Below are 21,907 nucleotides of genomic sequence, written 5' to 3'. Positions count from 1 at the left end.
TTTCCTATGTAATAATGTAGTGGATGAGTTTTTTGATGAATCTAGTTTTGGGTTGAGACGTATGTTCCAGTCTCCACCACATATGACAATTCCTGTGGCCCCTATCATCAAATCAAATATATTTCTGTAAAAAGCAAAATCACTTCCGGGGGGGCATGAATGCTACCCAGTGTTATGATAGTGTCATCTATTTTTCCTGAGACTAATATATATCTCCCGTCCTTGTCCGAGACCTCTGAAAGTTGTTCAAATGGTACTTTTTGTGATATTAAAATTGCTACGCCTCTTCTATGACCTGATTTATAGGATGAATAATACACCTTAGTTTTTCATGTTCTGATGAAGTGAGATGCGTCTCTTGCAAGAGCACTATCTGTGCATTTTCTCTTTTCATTTTTGGCAGTATCTGACTTCTCTTAGCTGGGTTTAAAATCCCATTCATGTTAAATGAAATGACTTTAAGGACTTGCTTACTCATAGTCCCCTACATCTACTACTACTACTACTACTACTACTACTACTACTTCTTTTGGCTGCTCCCGTTAGGGGTCGCCACAGCGGATCATCCGTTTCCATTTCTTCCTGTCTTCTGCATCTTCCTCTGTCACACCAGCCACCTGCATGTCCTCCCTCACCACATCCATAAACCTCCTCTTTGGCCTTCCTCTTTTCCTCTTCTCTGGCCGCTCTTCCTCTTCATAGTCTCCTACATCAATTACCACAAATAAACCTCTCCCGATGTCTCTACTGGCATTAGATTTGTACAACAAAAATAGCTGTCCCAGGGCACTTTCACAGAACAAGAACTAAGTCAAAACAATTTTTAACAAAACTCCACCGAAACAGTTATCAACAGTTGTTTCCGAGATTGATGCTCGTTTCAAAAGAGCCTTACGGGGGCTTTGTAAAGTCAAAGCCCCCGATAAGGGAATGTCCCATGTTGCAACAGAGGTGGGTGCCTAAGGTGTGGCCTTATGCTAGCCAATGCCCAAATAAAGTTGTAAATAATAGTGAGATTATAGAGAGGGAAGAAAAAAACAAAACAAAACAGTTTGCCAATTAACCAGTCCCGACTCTTAATTAGTTAGAAAATAGAACTGTAGGATTTATATGTAGCTATATACACTCACTGGCCACTTTATTAGGTACATCTTGCTAGTACCGGGTTGGACCCCCTTTTGCCTTCAGAACTGCCTTAATCCTTCGTGGCATAGATTCAACAAGGTACTGGAAACATTCCTCAGAGAGTTTGGTCCATATTGACATGATAGCATCACGCAGTTGCTGCAGATTTGTCGGCTGCACATCCATGATGCGAATCTCCCGGTCCACCACATCCCAAAGGTGCTCTATTGGATTGAGATCTGGTGACTGTGGAGGCCATTTGAGTACAGTGAACTCATTGTCATGTTCAAGAAACCAGTCTGAGATGATTCGAGCTTTATGACATGGCGCGTTATCCTGCTGGAAGTAGCCATCAGAAGATGGGAACACTGTGGTCATAAAGGGATGGACATGGTCAGCAACAATACTCAGGTAGGCTGTGGTGTTGACACGATGCTCAATTGGTACTAAGGGGCCCAAAGTGTGCCAAGAAAATATCCCCCACACCATTACACCACCACCACCAGCCTGAACCGTTGATACAAGGCAGGATGGATCCATGCTTTCATGTTGTTGACGCCAAATTCTGACCCTACCATCCGAATGTCGCAGCAGAAATCGAGACTCATCAGACCAGGCAACGTTTTTCCAATCTTCTATTGTCCAATTTTGGTGAGCCTGTGCGAATTGTAGCCTCAGTTTCCTGTTCTTAGCTGACAGGAGTGGCACCCGGTGTGGTCTTCTGCTGCTGTAGCCCATCTGCCTCAAGGTTCGACGTGTTGTGCGTTCAGAGATGCTCTTCTGCATACCTCGGTTGTAATGAGTGGTTATTTGAGTTACTGTTGCCTTTCTATCAGCTCGAACCAGTCTGGCCATTCTCCTCTGACCTCTGGCATCAACAAGGCATTTTCGCCCACAGAACTGCCACTCACTGGATATTTTCTCTTTTTCGGACCATTCTCTGTAAACCCTAGAGATGGTTGTCCGTGAAAATCCCAGTAGATCAGCAGTTTCTGAAATACTCAGACCAACCCGTCTGGCACCAACAACCATACCACGTTCAAAGTCACTTAAATCACCTTTCTTCCCCATTCTGATGCTCGGTTTGAACTGCAGCAGATCGTCTTGACCATGTCTACATGCCTAAATGCATTGAGTTGCTGCCATGTGATTGGCTGATTAGAAATTTGCGTTAACGAGCAGTTGGACAGGTGTGCCTAATAAAGTGGCCGGTGAGTGTAAATAACCATGGTGAGGCATACCACTCAGAAATCAGATCAAACTTATCTGCATTTGGGCCAAAACTGTACTCCATCAGTCTCCTGTTTCAGGGGATCGCCTTCTGAATTTCTGGAGTATTTCTTTATATTTAGAGAGGAGGTTTTTCTTGGGCTGTGTGCCGCCTTCCGCTTAGTCGAGTTCCTGATCTCCACCCCGGTCATGCCATCTCCCCGTCACCTGCCAGATAGACAGGAGCCTGATCTCTTCTTGATCCGGAGTGGTGGAGGACTTCACCACAGTCACTGGGAAGCCTCATGAAGCTATATCCCTCGTTGCCTCCGTAGCATCCTTGTATAGCCGGGTGCCGTCGTCGTAGCAGACCCGCATCTTTGCAGGGTACGGTGTCTGAAACTTTATTTGTTTTTCTTTCAAAACTCTCTTGGCTTCAGCATATTCACTGCGTTTCTTAAGCACTTCAGGGGGGAAGTCACGATCGACGTAAAAGCGGGCATTGTTGCAGAACACTTCTTTTTTCTGCCAGGCTCTCCAGAGCACCTCCTCTTTCATCCGATAACTCCCGAACTTGACCACTATAGATCGGGGCTTTGCCTGCAGGCCGTTGGGCTTCAGTGCTAATGCCCGGTGTGCCCGCTCAATTCCGAGGTCTTGTGTGCCCGCTCAATTCCGAGGTCTTTGTCACGGGGAAGGTCCAACGCGCTTTTAAACAAGTTATCCATAAAGCCAACCATATCGGTGCCCTCTTTAAATCCTTAAATTATCTCTCCGTGCTCGACCCTCCTGGTCTATCAGCCTGGCTTCCAGGGTAGCCTGGCGCTGCATTAGCCGCTTGATTAGCGTTGATGTTGCTTGAAGCACGGATTCCATTTCGTTAATTCTCCCCTCTGCCTCGTCCAGTCTGTCATTTGTTCTCTTTGGTTCTTGTTTAATGTTGGAGAGCTGTACCTTGTTGTCTCTTCTGAACTCCCAGAGTTCGCTGAGAATACATCGCAGGCTAACTTCGGTGCCATCTTCGCCATGTAGATATGAGTTTGGGAGCTACTTCGGCTGCCTCGCCTCACTTTGGGATCATTTTCCATCACGTTCATCATTGTCCTACATCTAGTATTACCCCCATTCTTCATTGTTCGACAGAAACTTCACTAAGGTTAACAGAACTTAAGTTTTTGGGGTTAGTTCTCAAAACCGCCGTGGAACTCGAAAATTAGGCTATCATCCCCTCGGTGGCAGAACTGGAAACCCAGTATTTTTCATATTCTATATTTCTTGTTGTACTTATTTCATCATTACGTCAATCATCCTTCTAACTAATACCCTTTTCTATGTGATGCTCAGTCTTTGCAACATTTCATCCCGTTGTCCTTTGACTGTGGGTTGTGATGAGACCCTCGCTGGTGATAATGCACCTTAAATTAACAAACCTTGAACCTCAAAAAGAAGGTCGGGTAAGGGTGGCAGGTTGCGCTACAGTTCCAGTGATCTCATGCGGCCCAGGCACCACCACGCCTCAGGCCTCAGAGTGAGATACAGATGTGAGGTTGCCTCTGAAATGGCCTTGTCAGTTTGAGCAGCTGTGACCAAATAGCGTTTCACTTAAATTTGGGAGATGGTATGGGACAACGTTGTCAGATACAATTCTCTGAAGCTCTGTAAAAGGTTTCAGTTCATAACCCAGATCCAAGAGAGAGGGCGCAGCGTGTGACACTAAGCACAGCCGACCAAACTTCTACTGACCTTTGCAAATAAATAAATAAATGACAAGTCTATATGAGGAAGTAGGCATATCATAACAGGCAAACAATCACAGACATATATTGTGAATAAATGAACCAAAGGAGAGGTTTCTCCCCATTTAAATGAACAGCACTTACCCACAATCAACTCAGAATTCTTGTTTTCATTTAAAGCTCAGTAATGTAGCTTTAGGCCACTATTGAATGTGGCGCTAGTAACCACATCAGAAGAAGACAGTTCATCCTGTGGTGTGAATACCACGTTTTTCCAGCATATGCACAGGAATGCACAAGTATGCCTGGTATGCACAATTAAAAGCTACAACCTTGCCCTTGGTGTTATACATTGAGGGAAGTAAACATGTAAATAGTTTGATTTTAAATGCATTCACAACATTGATACTGCAATTTTGAATCTGATGAATATGCTCTTTGAATAGAAATAATTCCTTTCTCGGGAAGATTCCTTACTTCACCTTTGAAGTCATGACTGGCGAGGCAGAAAATGTGCTTATTAGTAGAACTGAATCAATATTACATTACATAAACCGTGCTTGGCTACAGCTACATATCCATGTATTCCTATTTGTGAGGGATACACTGACGAATAAATGAGTAACCCAAAATTTGTCCAAATATTAACATTGGACACAAAATCGGACAAGCCTTACCTGAGAGCGTTGAGAAGACCTTCGACGCTATTAGGAGGCTGATCTTTGAGGACTTTAATGCAGCCTTTCATCTGGAGAAAAAAAAAACCAGCCTGTTAGCCTGAATCACAACAAAGTGTGACCTGAGGTCTCCGAGCAATTACAGCTGTACTCACATCAATTTTGGAGGACTTTGCAAATGCTCCAACAGGGTGAACGTAATCATACAGGATGATGACCCCCACCATCACCCGGAGACAGAATGACACAGTCTCCTCACTGGTGAAACGACTACGGTAATCGCTGGAAAGACATAGGACATAGAGGTTTTACACACCTGAAGGTATTGAACAATAGATGGAGCGTCCATGCATACGTAACTAAGATTTGATGTTACTTACGGAGTTTCCAACATGACTTTACAGACACTCGCCATTGTGCTTAAGCAATCTGTTGTGTTCTCAATTGGCAAGTTCTTATTCTGAAAGCAGAGAGGGAATGAATGAGCTTCACAGTACAAATCAATTTTACGCAGGTGTGCTCACTGCCAAGTCAGTGAATGTGGCCAGGACACTTTTGTCACTGTTTGCCCCTCTTACCTCCGATACAAACTTCGTCGTCCCGTCACTTAATGTTTTCAGCATGGGTGTGGCATCCGCATAGAACAGGGATATCCGATTGGCCAGTTCATTATTGACTTCATTTTCACCTTCCGCCTGAAAATTGATTCATAACAATGATATCATAACTGACCTTCATTGAGGAATTACCTTTACAATTAGTCCTTTAGTTGACACTTTATTCATAGCCACATAGAAGAAAGTCAGCAATTAGCTAGACTCGCATGTCAGTCTCTAAACGCTTCGCTCAATTAGAGACCGAGGAAAGTCTTCCAGCTTTCGCTGCTAACACTGGGTGGAAACAATTAGAGACCTTAAAAATAAAATCTGCATTGCAGAACCAATCCAAAGTCTTTAGGACGGCCCTTCATATTGGGCCGGTGACATGCAGAAGTCGTACCAGCAAACATGTGCATTATAGGATGGCTCAGCCGCAGTCATCGAAGAAAACTCCTTCAACGTTTGTGGCAAAACATATTCATCCGTTAAAAACAAACATTTTTTATCAAGACGCGATTCATCTGTCCGGCTGGACTACACATCCGGGCATCCATTTTCAATGTTTTAAAAAGCTCTCTGTGTTAAAAGTGATTCGCTATATCTCCAGTTTATTTCACTACAGAGGAGGATGGGGGGGGGGGGGAATAATTTCTGCGAAAGCGTGTCCTAGATTTCCAAAGCAGTATGCGTAGGTTTGTTAGCAGGCATTCTCGCCACTGCTGCAGTGACTATCTTGCATTTACAAGTCCCCAGACATTGGTAGGCGGAGATCTCTGATTGTCTAGTATCACAAGACTAGCAATTAGCAAAGAAATATGCATGTTAGCTACTGGCATCATAGAACGCTATACAGCATCTATCATAGAGTGCTATACGGTATCTATATCAGTACCAAGAATGCAAGTCAAGTGTGTTTAGTGTAAGTGCGTCTTCGAGCATCAAGACGTGAGGAATGGGAGAACCTAAGTGCAGAGTAGATGTACATTTCCAGAAGTTAGAAAACAGGCAAATTATGCCATCAAGTGCAAGTAGAAAAAGGATTAAAAAGTAGATACCCGTAGCAATGGTGGTAATTAAGTATGTGTGCAATAGTGACAGCCTGTGCCAATTCATATTCATAGCCAAGTGCCACCAGAGACCATTAAGGATTGAAGAAGGTCTTAGAGAGGAACATTTTTAGGCCCATCTTGAAGGAAGTAAGTGAGTCGGCAGCTCTGATGGAGAGGCCAGGTGAGAGAAAAGTCTGGACACAGAGGTTGTCGCAGTTGGCTGCATTTCTTGCCCCTCTCCATGAGAATAGTTGAAGCAAAAGGCCAAAAAGGGGGAACTCAAGCTGGTAAAAATCAAGTGTCTTGCTTAAAGGCACTTCAGAAGGGAACATGCTTTCCCGCACACACAAATGTTGGCACCCAGCCGATCTCAAATATTTAGACTAGCAGCCTGAACACACTGGGTGAATAACAAGTAGTCTCTTGAACAGTATGTTCTAAACTCACTTACATTGTAAAATAATAGTGGGGACAACTTTTGCCTCAGGGCTGCATTTATTTCATAATGAGAACACAAGGAAAATTATCTACATGATCTCCCCGAAAGTCAAGTCAAAAGAAAAATAGTGATCATGTCGTGATTTGCAGAGTGGACCCAAGCGCTGACATAGACTTGAAGGTAAAAAAAATGAGATGGATTTATTAACAAAAGGAAGTGGAGACTGGTGGCAAAATAAGAGGGGAGATGGCTGGCAAAGGCAGGCAGATAAGCAGGTGGGAGATGATCCTGGGCACAGGAGAGGAGACAGCGATTAGCACAGGATAACATGAGGAAAACAGGTAAACAAAGCACGAGGAGTAATCTCTAAAATAATTAGAGAGGCCTGAAGCATTTCACTACCAACTGTAGCCAAGGCAATGATCTGTCGGTAAAGACCCGGGGTAGATATACTGCAGGGGTTGTGATGAACTTGATGGAAGACAGGCGTGGATGAGTGGGGGGCACGCCCACACCAAGCAGGAATCCAGGGGGACATAGGGGAAACTGGGTGGCACGGACCAATGACAGATCACACTTGAATTGAACTGCTGTTCACCACAGACAGATGTGTTTCATCGAAAATGTCTCAATGATTCAATTGTCTGAGCTGTGAATAAAACACTGCTCATATATAGGGGCGGATGGCTGGCTGCATATCACTTTGAGAGTGACTGGTCCTAACAGCCAATTGTCTGGGTCCATTTGCCTAATGGCATATTCTCGTACAGGGGAATAAAACGGCCTGTCAGACAGATCAAAACTAAGAAGAACATCAGACAGTTTCAGTTCATTTTCTTCATAAAAGGGACACTAAAAAATTTAAGATTCTCCTCCACCAAGTATCCACTATGTTCTCCTTATGTCCTTGATGCCACTTAAAACGGTATAGTTCTGTTGAAACGTGGCGTTAACAATACAGGAGAATGAATAGGTATTTGAACTCCATTTACAGCAGAAGCTATTTCAGTGGTCCCAATATGAACCCCTCAAGACACCAGATCTGCTCGGAGCAGATTCCTTTGGTTTTAGGTTATTGGGCTGAGTTCCCGCTGTTATTTGATTAAAAGCAAACCGGCAAGTCTTTGACTGTTTCCTACCAGTTTAAATGCATATTACAAGTGCAAGTCTGTAAAAACAAGTTGAAAAAAAAAGGAAAAATACCAATAATATTACCCACTGTTACGCATGCTCATAGATACCAAGAGGGAAAATAGGGGATTTCCTCTAGTTAATCAGAGACTGTGCTCTACGGACCCCGAACTGACCCTAGTGGTGGCGTTGCAGATGGATTTCTCTGGAGGCCTCAGAGAAACCCGGGGCCCACCTGTTGAGAAGCACTGCCTTAGTTCCCCATTTACCAACAGTTAACCACTCAACATCGAAAAGGAACAATTGTGACACTTGGTAATATCTTTCAAAGCTGCCCAGACAGCTCTTGAAGCTAGTGCACAATTTCCATAAGCTAAAATCCATGCAAAAAGTCCATGGCTCTGTTTTGACGTACCGTCCGGCTGCCAGGCCGACGTAATGCTAGTCATAATTTTTCAAATTATTTATGCATATGCAATGTCAAAATAAAATCATGATGTGGGTCCGCGGTGGCGTAGCGGTCTAAGCATCGGCTTTGTGTCGATGCAGTTGCCCACTGGGGACTGGGGTTCGCGCCCCGGTCTCGTCAGATCCGACTATGGCCGGACTCAATGAAGCAGCAATCATTGGCAACGCTGTCTTCGGGAGGGGGGCGGAGTCGGCTTGTGTTCGTCATGTGAATGCGTCTCTGTGTGTGTCGGAGAAAACAGTGGTTCAGCCTGGAGTCGCCTTGTCACGAAAGTGGGGAGGCGGTCTCCTTCGAGACTGCCGGCTGGAGAGATGCAGTTGGCGAACGCATGCAGTACGAGGGTGGGTGTTTGAATTAAAATAGGGATCGATTGGACACTAAATTGGGAGAAAATCAGAAATAAATTTATAAAAAATAAATAAATAAAATCATGATTGGCTTCATGCAAATAAGTTATCTTCATAGATGAATAACCAGTAGTACTGGCAGATGCAGCTGGTGAACTCATAAGACCAATGTAACATTAAAGTCAGTTTTAATGTAAATTTAATTTTTCATAGGTACAGATTTTTCATAGGCACAGATTTTTTTTGTTTGCTCCATGTTAGTACACATTAGGACAGCATGTTGCGTACATATTCTGCCGTTATAAAAAATTGTGAATTTCAGTGGGACTTAAAGGGGATATAGGTCAAGATGGAGCATTTCCACTGAAATTGGTTGTGACTGGGGTCAAAGTTAAAGGCACACAATTACATCTTTGGATATTATTCCTTTTTCCAATTACCCACCGCAAAAGAAGAATAAAAAAGGCTAACGTTTTCTCAGCTTGCAGTAGCAGGTCTGACACAACATGTCTGCTACCCATTTTGCCCTCACCCCCGAAGAACAGAGGTACTTAATGTTCTCACCGGCACATTGTTGATCCGCATGCGGCTCAGGGTTCTCCTGTAGTAGCTAAAGTCATTCTGGATGGCAGGATTTGTCATCTGTGGAGAAAATCATTAAAACATACAGCTTAGTAAAAGGACCTGTCGAGACACGACTGTTAGAGAGAGAGCGATGGGGAGGAAGAAAGAAAAAGAAAAAAAGAGAATAGGAGATTTCTCTGTGTTTGTAGGTGGCACAGCCTGCAGCAGGACACTCAGTTCTGGATGAAACACTCCATCGTCATGACAGATGATGCTTTGCTTTTAGCAAACAAGGCAGAAACATGGCTTGGGGGATCCACTGACATAAAAAAGAACACTTGATACGATTACAGTTTTATTTGCTGATTTGAATCCACAGACACTCATCCCTTTTTTTCCATCTACATCTCTGTCCCCTTGTCAGGGAAATTGTGGCCGTTTAGCTTTCAAAATGGGTCTGTGTGTCAGTATATTTTGTGACATGAGGGTCAACAACTACAGGGGTGATCAAAGAGATAATCTGGGTTATGGCGCGCAGAGGAGGGGGGAGAGGGACGTTGTCTCAGACTGGTGGTGCAGAGAGAGAGACACACACACACACAGACAGACACACACAGAGGAGAAAAACAAGAGTGCATCCTCACTGGTTTGGTCAGACAGTGGCTCTCAAATTAAAAGACTCCTAGTCTCGGGCCAAAATCTAAAAGGCATATTTTACTGACAAGTTTAATTGTTATGACACTTGTGCATATGAAATACAAATCATCTCAGAACCCTGCGACAGTGAACTAACCAACCAGAAGGCCTCGTCCGTCGTCGACAACCAGCTCAACCAATGAGGGCTCAGCGTTTGCCTAATTATCTTCATTTCTACATTAGCCTATTACAGCGAAAGCGATACTGGCAGCAGGGTAATCCTGCCACAATAGACTGGTACTCCGTCTGTGTCCATCCTAACACCAGGAGAGACAGGCCGCCTCGTTAGGGAGGGGCTGTGAGCGGCACAGACATTTTAAGTAGGTCAGCAGCCCATGGATGGGAGTGAAAGATTGATGAATAGGTCTGGCATGCCACCTTGTACCCCCTACCTTCAATGCTTTTATCTTGCCAGCCTGGGTAGTGGGCACTAATTGGAACGTCGCGGCAAAGTGCCTGAGGGTGTCAGGGTACATTTATGAGTGTATGTCAAAGGAGTGGGGGGTGTAGCAAGGATTTAGGGGGAGCCGGTTCACCCCGTCAAACAAGACAGACAGTTTTGATTAATACATTAATTACTAATGGAGGCTCCTAAACAATGGGTATTCAACTGACATCCACGTAAAAATTCCTGGTGCTGGTTTGACAACTCAGCAGCTATATACTTGGTGAGGAGAGGTTTCTTGATTTCAATGAAGAAGGGAAAAAAAAACATGCTTTCTGGCGATTTCCATCCATCAGTAATTTATAAAACATCATACTTAAATTAAAGTAGGACCTGGGAGTCCCAAGTGGGGACTACAGTTGGTGGACATCTTTCCTCATAATGACCCTTATTGCTCATTCTACAGATGCATTGAAACACCAGAGGTACTGGGACTGGATCAAGGCACCAATTAGATGCTAATCATCTGCACATCGGCTGGAGCTTAATGCTGCACAGCACTAATACCTAATTAGACGACATCAGCGGCTTCTCAGGCTACAGTGAGCTTTTGGCTTGAAACAGAGGAAAAAGTGCACAATGTAACAAGATCAAAAGGTTAAAGCAAAGGCGAAGCTGGATTTGGATGGATAAAACAGAGCAGCAGGAAGCACACAGACCTTTAAGGCAGAGGCTCCCATTACATTCATTTATACAGTCACCTAGCACGCATTATATCAAATACCAAAACTGCCTTAAAATACAACTTGGGGAAAAAAAAGGCGGAGACTATTAGGAATTACAACAAAATTATCAATCATGATATGAATATCAAAGTTAGAGCCGTTCTTAAACTGCAACACCTACGGGACCTGATCTTAAAATGGACCCAAGGGGAGGGCGCCTGGGTATTGTAGCGATCTATTCCGTTGCCTACCAACACGGGGGTCGGCGGTTCGAATCCCCGTGTTACCTCCGGCTTGGTCGGGCATCTCTCAGCGCCTCCTCTGGTCGGTCAGGGCGCCCCCCGGACCGGCAGAGAGGGGGTGGAGTAGCGACCGGGACGGCTCAAAAAGAGCGGGGTAATTGGCCAGATATAATTGGTGAGAAAAAGGGGGGGTAGACCCAAGGGGAAATACGGCCATAAAAGCCAGAACTGTCTGTTTACAAAATAATGATCGACACACCGATCCACCAATCAGTGTCTAGCAATTGTGTACACTTCATTTTACAATTTCTTTTTATCTTGTTCTTATTTTGCCTTTTTATGCCTCATGTAAAGCACATTTGAATAGGAAATGTGCTATACAAATAAACTTGCCCCTGCCCTTACTTTATTTGACACTCCTTCAGCACCCCCACTATGTGCAATCAGCGTTCAGGCAACTCGCAACAGAAAATGTTGGATTGGTAAAAAACATGGCAAAAAGAAGTGGAAATGGCGAAAATGTGTTGTTGGTGATACTGTAAAACCAATTCACATTATCTCACGCTACAGAAACACAATGTTTTTTCTAATACTTTTCCCCAAATCCAAATCCAACCCTCACAGGTGCCTTGAATTAAACTTCAAACCCCAGGCCATCCCAGGTCCACAGCAAAAAGGTCAGGACCTTTTTGCAGTGAGGCAACAGCGCTAACTACTGGGCCTGCTTGAAAAAGAAACCATCAGCTCACCAATGGTGCACCTTGCACCGTTGGTGAGCTAGCTACAGTTGGCGTAGCCTTTTTTACTGAGCTGATGCGACTGTGAAGTTGTAAAAGCAGAGCTTAACTACAAAGTTTATTGGACAGCAACAGTAACTAAGAGACACAGGACTCTGGGAAATATTGCAAAGGGGAAATTTTGCAGCGGGTCAATTAACTAAACACCATTTGGAAAAACAAATGAGAGGAGAGACTGAGTGTGTGTGTGTGTGTGTGTGAATGTTTGTGTCTTGGGGAAGTAGCGAGGGGAAGCTCACTTTAAGCTCGTCAAAGCGCAGTGTGAAGTGCAGGATCTCGGCAAACTGCTTGGCCAGCGCTTGCTCTCGCTCCAGGTGCTGAGTTGTGTCGTCGTATGTCTCGCTGGTCAGAGCTCCCAGGAGGCTGTGTAGTGCTGCCTCTGTCAGGAAGAGAGAGAGACAGAGAGAGACACGCACACAGTTTGTCAGCGAGGAGGAAAGCTGAGGTAGTTTGGCAGTGTGACACATCTAACATTTTGTACGAAGTGCATATTCCAACATTTCACACTTTTCTGGCCAAGGCAGACTTTTACTATTTATTACCAGATATGTGCAAAGTCGGTTCTTCCAACACAAAATATATCACGTCCAAAATATTTCAATAAAAAGGCTCTCAATTTAGGTGCATACTCATGGTCAGAGGTGCAAGGTTCAAGTATCACTCTTAATGTGCATTACAACGGCAGCCAAAAGTGATGATGATTCAAGGCTGACTGAGTTTCTCAAAATGTCAGCCAGCTGAAGTGCTTTGATTAGGACAGGGGCAGATAATGGGGCAGTGGTGGGGCCCAAACTGCCTGGGGCCCAGTGCCAGTGTGGGGAAAGGGGGGGAGGGTATGGGAGGTAGGGTTAAGGGGTGCGGAGAAGCTTGCCTGCCCTGACGGAGATGAGACATGAGCCTAATTAGCTAGATGGCACAAGATGGGGGTGGGATTGGGGTTTCATTCATTCAGGATTACGCTTATTGTTTTGACAGTAAGTAAATACAAAGCCTGTGCCATGGCTTAACATGGTATACACAGACTTGTAATAAACTACGTGGTGGAGAACAGTGACAGGAAAAGGTGCAGTAGTGCACAGAGCGCCAACACCCCTCCTTCATAACAATGCCTTCTATAATAAAAACCAAGGTGGTTTTATTTTTTCAAGGTTATGTTTTGCCAATATTAGCTGACAGGACAGTGGCGACAGAAAGAAAATATGGGGCGTGTAGAGAAGATGGAACAAAGGCAGCAATGGTCCTGAGCCTAATTTGAAGTCGAATGCTGATGAGTCCAGAGCCTATGTGATAAGATGCGTATCTGGTTGAGCAACCATGATGCTCTAGGAGGGATTTTGTAAAAAAAAAAAAAAAGAGTTATTTATTTATTTATTTTACAGATACAAGTAATTTATAACGTAAGAGTCTAGACTCTTTAGACAGGCTTCATTAATGACATTACACAGACAAGAAAAACATCTGAAGAAAAACCTAATTGCATTCAATTAGGTTATATGGACTCGTTAACTTCCAATGAACCCTTCGCATACTCATTCCAAGTGCATTTTTAAAATTCCTGTCGCTCACACGTGAATGAGCAAATCAGCATAAGTGAGGGAGGGAAAAAAAAATCACTCCGCCGTCCACTTCAGATAATCGAAAGGGAGTTTGTGGAGGGCGGACAGAGAGCTGGCAGTGCAGTGCAGTAAATTGAGCACGTTTGCCATTCAGTAATGACCCCCATCTGCTTGGGCCAGCGTTTGCAGCGAAGTGCCTGATTAAAAATGGCCTTAGTGATGCAGTTTTTCCTCTCCGGCCCAGTCAAAACATAGGTTAAGACGGAGCTGCTTTCAGACCCTCAGATATGAGCCACTCTAGTGTGTCTGGCGTTGGGGGGAGGGGGAGGACGTCTGATCTCATCAGGTCACGGCAGAGCAGGCAAGCAGCATGCAAGCACATAGACACTGCTCATACAGCAGGGACGGGAGGATCAAGGCACGGTGAGAAGCTACAAGCCCTACAATCCACGAAGCACCGGTGTGTTGAATATGAACCACACCTACTAGTTAGTGGGTCTCCGTTGACAGAAAGTCAGGTTGTACCATAGGCGTCTTTTTTGGACAGGAATGAAATAACTAACAATTCAAATCAACAGGAGAAAGAAGACAGTGGAACAGAGGAAATATTTCCAGCAAAGCTAATTGTATAAACCATCTTCCACGACATCATCCATCTTTCATCCTGAGGCCAAGCTCTACAGATAGCTCAACCAGCCTACAGCGAAAGGTCTTGGACTCACAAGACTGCCCGTCTTGCCTGGTATGCAACTCACTCCAACACAAACCCTGAAGCCTTAAGTCAGGGTGGGCGCTGAAGCAGAGCAGCAGCCAAGGCTAGGAGGTGACCTACTTCATTACATAACAGTTGTAGCAGGCTGGCGCCTGCTGCCTCCATTGACTGCCTTCTCCACTACCAATGGAATTAAGGGGTTAAGGTCACTGAGGCAAGGCAGGCAAGCCACCGCTGCCTCAGGGTCACAAGTAAATCAGGGATTGCTAAGCTAACAATCCCCCCTTCGCCTCACTATGCTAATGAATTAGCCTTTAACCCATTCCACACAGAGGTCAGCGTAGAGTGCAAAGCAAACACCATGCTTATGAATGCAACAAGGCGGGACTCGCACATACAAGCATGTTTATATAAGGGTGGGGGGTGTGCATGTATGTATGTATGTATGTGTGTGTGTGTGTGTGTGAGCATGTGTGTTAATTTTTGCAGCTCAGCAGTCAATGTTGCAGATGCCCATGCAAACAATTGAGGTCATGGGGGGGTTGTGTTTGTACACAATATATAATATTTTAAGGTGAATGTCCATTTGCTCCTTAACGGTTAAATCTGTCCAACTCGCAATTTTGTCTTTTCTGGTTCACGGTTGTAATGTCCACCAGCACCACCGCACAGACATGCAGGTTACTGGCTTACATGCTGGGTTTTCGTATTTAAGTTAGATCAGTTAGTGAGCCAAAATGGTTTTGTATTAATGTATAGTGCTACATATATTCTTCTATAAATGGCTAGACAGAGCTGACAAGACAGAAAACAAAGTAGTCTACAGATGGAGCTACTGGGTGGATGTGTGTTCATATAGAGTTCTCCTGATTTCCTACGTTAAATACACTTATTGTAAGTCGCTTTGGATAAAAACGTCAGCTAAATGACTGTAATGTAATGTAATATATAGCAGTCATTTTTTTCTGGGAAACTTAAATTTTGATTAAAGAAGAGATAATGTGATATATGGTATGGAAATATGGTAGCTAATATTCACAAGTGTATTTTAACTCTTCACTGACATACTTTAAAATTGAAAAGGAAAATCGACTGAGCTGAAAGAGCGGCGCAACAAAACAAAAAACAAAAAAAACGCAATGTGTGTTCCATCCAGCTGCTGCGGTGGGCACGGCAACACCGGATAAAACGGTAGCAGCCACTTACCGAAAACCTAGGGAAGCTGACAGCAGAGCATCATTTGTGACATGTACCGTCTACTAGTTTAGGCTTCTAAATCAACTTGTGAACTTTACGAAACACCATCAAACGTGTGATCATCTACTTGAATTTGACATTTTTGTCTGTGCAATTAAGCAACATTTGAAAACATACAACTAAAAGCCAATACTGCATGGCTTCAGAACCACTCTGTACAGACAAAGCCGCAACTTCTTGATTTAAGGGGAAAAAAATACATATCTGTCCAACATAGGAAAGTGCCCATGTGCATGCACTGAGGTACAGCAGGATCCATACCTAATCTCTGGGAGAACTCGTAGAACTTTTTCAGTTTTCCCACCAGGGGGACCACAGCTGCCCAAGCCTGCTCCTGCAATGCATCATCATTAGGATTCTGGATCGCCTGAAAGATCAGATACAAAAAAAAAAGAAAGAAAAAGAGACCATCCATCAAAGATTTAAAATATTAGAAGCTCTAGAAGTCATGATTTTGGATTCTGATAATTTCCTCTGAAAACTGAGTAAGCTATAAAGCTGCACGTAACTGGCAAAAACAGTGAAAAAGAAGAGTATTGGGACCAATTTGAGGGTCTTTTTGACAAAGAACTAAGCTGGATATATACTGCTGTATTGGGAAAAGCCTTTTCTAATTTTTCCCCCTCCAAAGGTTAACAAGGGGACACAGAGTCATAGATATTGAGCCCAAACAAGTAAGAACTTTGTGAATTTGTGTTCAGTAGACTTAGGTTGCATGTCCACCAAAGACTGTTTAAAAAAAGAAAAAAAGCACTATTTTTGTATGGCTTTCAATGGAAACGGTGCACTTCAAGGACGCTCGACTCAGTGTGGGGAGCCGACCTCTTTCGAGACCAGCGCGGTGAGCGGGCCGCCTGGCTGTGCTATGCAGGTGCTCACCTTACTGTACTGGAGCTGGTGGCGCTTCCCTGAAAGAGGTTTTCCGGTGGATACACAGAGCTTATGTGTTCAGTGGGCTTGAGGCTTATGAGGGCACACCGAAAACAAGTTGCAGGCAGCTCAGAAGAGAAGGAGAAATTGTATGAACCACGTGAGGGGGTCTGAAAGGGAACGTCAGCCTTTTTTATGTTGCACTACACCAAAAAACAGAACCACGCCATTTGGCTGGGAGGTCTTTTGACATAAGTGGCCTCAGCCAGTGGATTGGTCTGTCAGAGGGTATGCAGACTGCTCCAACACTGGATTGTTTTAAGGGGGAATTAAAATGCATCTTTTTTTAGTGCTGTTTTTACTGGATGTTATGCTTTATGTTTTTAATCGTTTTATGCACACTTATATTGTCTTGATTTTTTTTCTTTTACTGGTTTATATTTTCGATCCAAACACTGCCATGTCTTGTTTTCCTTTTCTTGCCTCCGTGCAGACGGATTTGATAATTATGAGTATTGTAATGACTGAGCGAGCGAGTTTCCTTTCCAGGTCCGTAAGTTACTTTGCATCCAAAACAACCGGTTAATGAAAGCAACAAAATGTGAGATTTTCTGAAGTGCACTAGGCCAGGGTGTAGCCAGAACCATTTGTTCAGGCACATATCTGGACCATCTTTCTCTCCAACACAAAAAACAAACACAATACTTGTTTCCAATGTGTGGCTCTTGCATTTATTTACATCCACCTGTTGTGCCAGGTCTAAAATCTGCCAGCCTAGGCAGCAGGAATACTTGGCAGAGTAGAAAACCAGCAGTACATTAGTACTGTTGGTTAATGGTACTGACGTTTGCTTAATGAAGGCGAGACAGACATTTGTATTTTTAAAAAAAAAAGGGGGGGGGTGCGTACCTCACGGATCGCCTGGCCTGCTCCCTTATACGCCTGCAGCTCGTCCAGGATCCCCTTGGCGTCCTTCAGCACCACATCCACCTGCTCCCACACCTCTCGCTCTGCTTCTGTGGGCTGGGCGTCTAAAGTGGGCACAAAGATCGGGAAGTGTCAGTGGGGCGTGTCCGCTGGAGTGAGGCGTGCTGTTCATATTTTAAAAAGGCAATGAAATTAACTTTATAAATCATCTTTATAACTCCGCATACAGATATTGAATAAAAACTGTATGGGACTTTGCTGATCCAGTTGACCCACTGGGGCCATCTATCTGTTGGTTAAGAGAACACTATGGCGCAGAGTCAAGGCATGGCGAGGTGCTGCATGGAGACAGAAGTTCAGCATTGTATATTTGAGGAGGGGGGCTTTTGGTGCAACTCTGACCCAATTGATATTCAAGACGCACTGCAGCATAGCGGAGCAGGATGGTAGAAAAGTGCAGCGGCTCTTCTAGCAGATTTGACTGCACCGCCTCTGGGAAGAGTGCAGCGTAAAAAGCTGAGTAGAGCGGGGGGGTGAAGAATTCGAGATGCGCACTTGTAATACTAGAGAGAGACATTCGTGCAATCAGTACTAGGGGGAGGGGGGGCAATTGTGTAAATAAACTCACTTTCAAAATCTAGGAAAAAATTGGGCTCCTGTTCCAGATCTGTGCACGTCAAAACTTTCAGGAGGTTCCCCATGTTACAATACCTGTCAAGAAAGAGAGCAAAAACAATGAATTATTCATTTCTGCAGTAGTGATTTGCAGAGGTGGAGCTTACACGCTCAACACAGACACACGACCACAAGACTTTATTAAGAGGTACCCCGCTCTTGTTCTGCCTCATTGCTCTGGTGCCTGTATGAACTCAATGGCCTCATGCCCCAGATGTGCCCAGGCTCATGCACACCGGTGAAGGTTTCCTGTACCCGTGCGTTTACCAGCCAGATGTCTAACCAAAAAGTCCCCCTCACCGATACCCCAAAATAAGAACTGAGTCCTCACAGAATAAAGAAACCAACCGACTGGGAGTTTACCGTATCACCAAGTTTATTTTCCCATCAGCTCTGAGCTGTTAAGCTGTATATGCAAAACAGTCCATTCCCACAAGCGTCCTTGGGGAAATGAGGCTATTATTAAATCTATGTTCACCACCTACACATGAGGTAGGTAGGCGCTGGCTGTACAGAGCAGGCCACATCCAATTAATCTTAAAACAAAGAGTTGCTAAACAGAAAGGTAACAAAGGCAGTTCGTAACGACCGTCATTGATATGTTGATCAGAAGAAGTTTTAAGGCTCTGAAATTTTTAGATCACCTCACCGAGTAATTTTATACCGCAGGTACAATAAAATGTGCGGGAACATGTCACGGTGGCACTGACACAGGTTAAACACACGTTCCAACAACGGGGCGACATAAGCGATAAAATATCAATTTGATCAATAACAGCATCCCCTACGTGGCACAGAGACGACATGACCTCACCAATTAGCCCAAGGGCACGGTACAAAACATGTGAAAGACATCAGGCTATAAATTATTTTTACATTCCTCAAGTCAAGTTGGGGTTGAGAAACAGTTGATTCTAGGAAAAAGACGACTGTTTGGGGAGTGTGTGGGGAGCAGAGACGATCTCGCGCCAAAACCCAACGTGGGAACTCAACCCTCAGTTCTTTCACAACACATCCTCCGCGCTGCCGACGAGCGCCTCGGACCCGCAGCACCTGGAGAAGGCTAACCAGTCAAACAGACCCGCTGCCATCACACTCTGCCTACGCTAGTATGCTGCACAATACCGTCAGCCAGAGCCGCATTAGTCTACCAAGACTTCACCTAACTCACAACCAGGAGTTGCCCCCCCCCCACACACATTATAACAGCACATCTGCAGCTATGTAAATTACCCAACTGCAGGGGTTTAAACACCGAGCAATACTTCTGTCTGTAAACTTTTAATGACTTTTTTTTTTTAATCCGTTCTCAAAGTTCCCCCGGACGAGGAAGTGATCGGATCCCTTTACCAGACCTGTGTGGGAACACTGGACGTGGGAGGAAAAGTTGTTCCGACGAGCTCAATGGTGAGAAGGGGGGGGGGGGGGGCTCTGCGTCTGTAAATCGAGAGCTTGCCGCCGCGCCGACTGTCGGGTTGTAACGAGCGGCTCCGCGTTTAAACGCCGCACACTCGCGGGGAGAATGGACGTGGTCGCGAATTAGTCACGCGAATGCCCTGCTGCTTAAGCAACGCCGCTTAATGTCCTACTATACAAGACCGTGACGGCAGCGAGCAGTCTTCAGACACAAGTGTGTGTGTGTGTGTGTGTGTGTGTGTGTGTAAGTGATAGCTGGAAAGAAACCGTTCATCTGGTACCACTTCCAAAGTTGTAGCCAAGGATTACATTTTGTGCTTTGTTTGTCAATTGGAAAAAAAGGGACTGCTGTTCAAGTCGGAGGATCATAACTATCCCGACTATAAACCCAGACAGCTCAGCACCGTCACACCTTCTACACTGAAGCACCCGCACACACACACACACACACACACACACACACACACACACACACACTCTTCAGCTGTGAGCTGTAAATTATTTAATGTGAAGCGACAGACAGCCCAGCAAGTCAACATTCTTCGGACTCCTCGAAAGCAACCTGCCGAGTGTTTCGAGAAGCAGAGGTCAACCGCCATACGACGAGTCAGAGATACCTGGCAGTTCAAGGGGGAAGAAGTTACAGCGGACTCCATCAGCGGACAGTGATTTAACCCTCGGTGACAGAGGGACGACTAGATTGGGCGGGGGGTGGGGGGGGGGGGGAGACGGGAGCAAGGGCCGTATAAGTGACAGAGTGAACCATGGCAGGCAGATGTCATCTTGTACCTGCGACGGGTGAAAAGCCGACGTGGTCAAGCGTGGGCCGGGGGTGACACGGTGAATCACGGCAGCGCAGGTAGAGACGCACGACAGAGGTGTTACGACCCAGCGAGGCACGGACTCGGCATCGGCCGCAGAGAGGGCGGGGGGAGGATGCAGGAGGAGGCAGGAGAGTGTTTTTAAACACACGCATGAGTGGAGAAAAGATGGTAGCAGAGATGGGCACTTTCACCGCATCTCTCAAATAAAAAGAAGATTTAACAAAAACCTCGAAATGGGTCAGAGTCCTAGTCCTCACGAGAAAACCTGTAACGGCTGGCTAATCTGCACTCATTGCGGTTGAGGTATTTTTGGGCGCTCTGTACAAATATATCGTCGACGTTCGTTGTTGAGACCTTGGTAAACTAACCTTCAGAAAAAAAATTAACAAATGTTCCGAGTCCTTCGCCCAAACCTGGCGATGATCTGGGAGGACCCACCTGCCCTGTCCAGCCTCATCTTAGTACCCTCTGCCTAATGTGACCTGAATGTTTGGCTGTACGGACACTGGCACCTCACAGGCTGTCGGGATGTGGCTCCTGTGCCAGCCTCAGAAGGGACGGGGGGGGGGGGGGGGCGTCGACGACCTCGCCCTGCTGGGCGACGGCAGCCTCGGCCCCGTCGTCGGGCCTCCCCCGGTCCTCTGCTGCCACCTCTCAGCTCAGGCAGACTAAGCTCGGCTGGCAGCGCTGTCAGAGTTTCGCAGCGCTTTACAAGGGCACCGCCGACTCAGAGGCCCAGCGCCGCTCCCTGGTACGGTTTGAAACGAGGTCATTTTAAGGACAGGGATTTGCATGGCTGCGTTTCAAAGTCTGACGGAGAACACTCGAGCCTAGTGGCAAAAAAAGAAAAAAAAAAAAGGGAGAGATTAAATTAATTAAGCCTTTATATATTTTTTATTTATTTTTTGCTATGCCAGCAAATCCCTATTAGGGAAGAAAAAAAAAAAGGAAAAAGTCGTCAAATTATAAACGGTGCATCATTTACAGACTCCACCTTAACACGGAGCTATTAACAAACGCTGACTCTACAGCCGATGGTGCGTTGGCAATGCCCCGAAGGGCAAATCCGAGACAATACGAGCCCGTTATTGTGGGTAAACTCTTGCCTGATGATGCCATTGTGGATGTGTGCAGAGGAGAGAGTTAAAAAGTGTTGAGGTGCCGTCGGAGCGGTACAGCAGGAGTGGAGGAATGCCCCCCATCACCCCCCCACCCACACCCCATCCCCTCCTCTCCTCTCCGGCGACTCTGAAGTACCCAGCAGTGCTGGCACCTCAACGGCAGCCTGGGCACCAGGGAGAGGAGGGGAGGGGAGAGGGGCGGGGGGGGGGGGTCAAGATGGCAGGCTTGTTGTTGTTTTGAACCCCCCCACCGAGCGATCGCGTGCTCACTGCGAGGGGGGGGGGATGGAGGGGAGGGCTGCTGCCTCTGAGGCTAGTCGACAACTAGGGGCCCGCGCGGCTCTCCCATTGGCTGAACC

At 45.5% G+C, this 21,907-nt stretch overlaps 1 protein-coding gene across 2 annotated transcripts in view; it reads right to left on the bottom strand.

Moving 5' to 3' along the window:
• fam49bb (family with sequence similarity 49 member Bb) overlaps nt 1–21,907 on the bottom strand; it is a 49,794-nt gene that overhangs the window by 6,666 nt on the left and 21,221 nt on the right. For both annotated transcript variants that reach the window (XM_056299451.1, XM_056299452.1), the window contains exons 3-11: nt 18,141–18,223; nt 17,495–17,616; nt 15,977–16,082; nt 12,430–12,569; nt 9,346–9,423; nt 5,326–5,442; nt 5,128–5,207; nt 4,903–5,029; nt 4,748–4,818 (exon numbers count right to left, since the gene is read on the bottom strand). In XM_056299451.1, the coding sequence (XP_056155426.1) occupies nt 4,748–4,818; nt 4,903–5,029; nt 5,128–5,207; nt 5,326–5,442; nt 9,346–9,423; nt 12,430–12,569; nt 15,977–16,082; nt 17,495–17,616; nt 18,141–18,213 (914 nt within the window). In that variant the 5' untranslated portion in view covers nt 18,214–18,223. The remainder of the gene's footprint in view (nt 1–4,747; nt 4,819–4,902; nt 5,030–5,127; nt 5,208–5,325; nt 5,443–9,345; nt 9,424–12,429; nt 12,570–15,976; nt 16,083–17,494; nt 17,617–18,140; nt 18,224–21,907) is intronic.

This window comes from Lampris incognitus, chromosome 19 (genome assembly GCF_029633865.1).
Source record: "Lampris incognitus isolate fLamInc1 chromosome 19, fLamInc1.hap2, whole genome shotgun sequence".
Taxonomy (NCBI): domain Eukaryota; kingdom Metazoa; phylum Chordata; class Actinopteri; order Lampriformes; family Lampridae; genus Lampris; species Lampris incognitus.
Note: the sequence above shows the minus strand (reverse complement) of the source record. Positions and strands in the feature narration are given on the sequence as shown.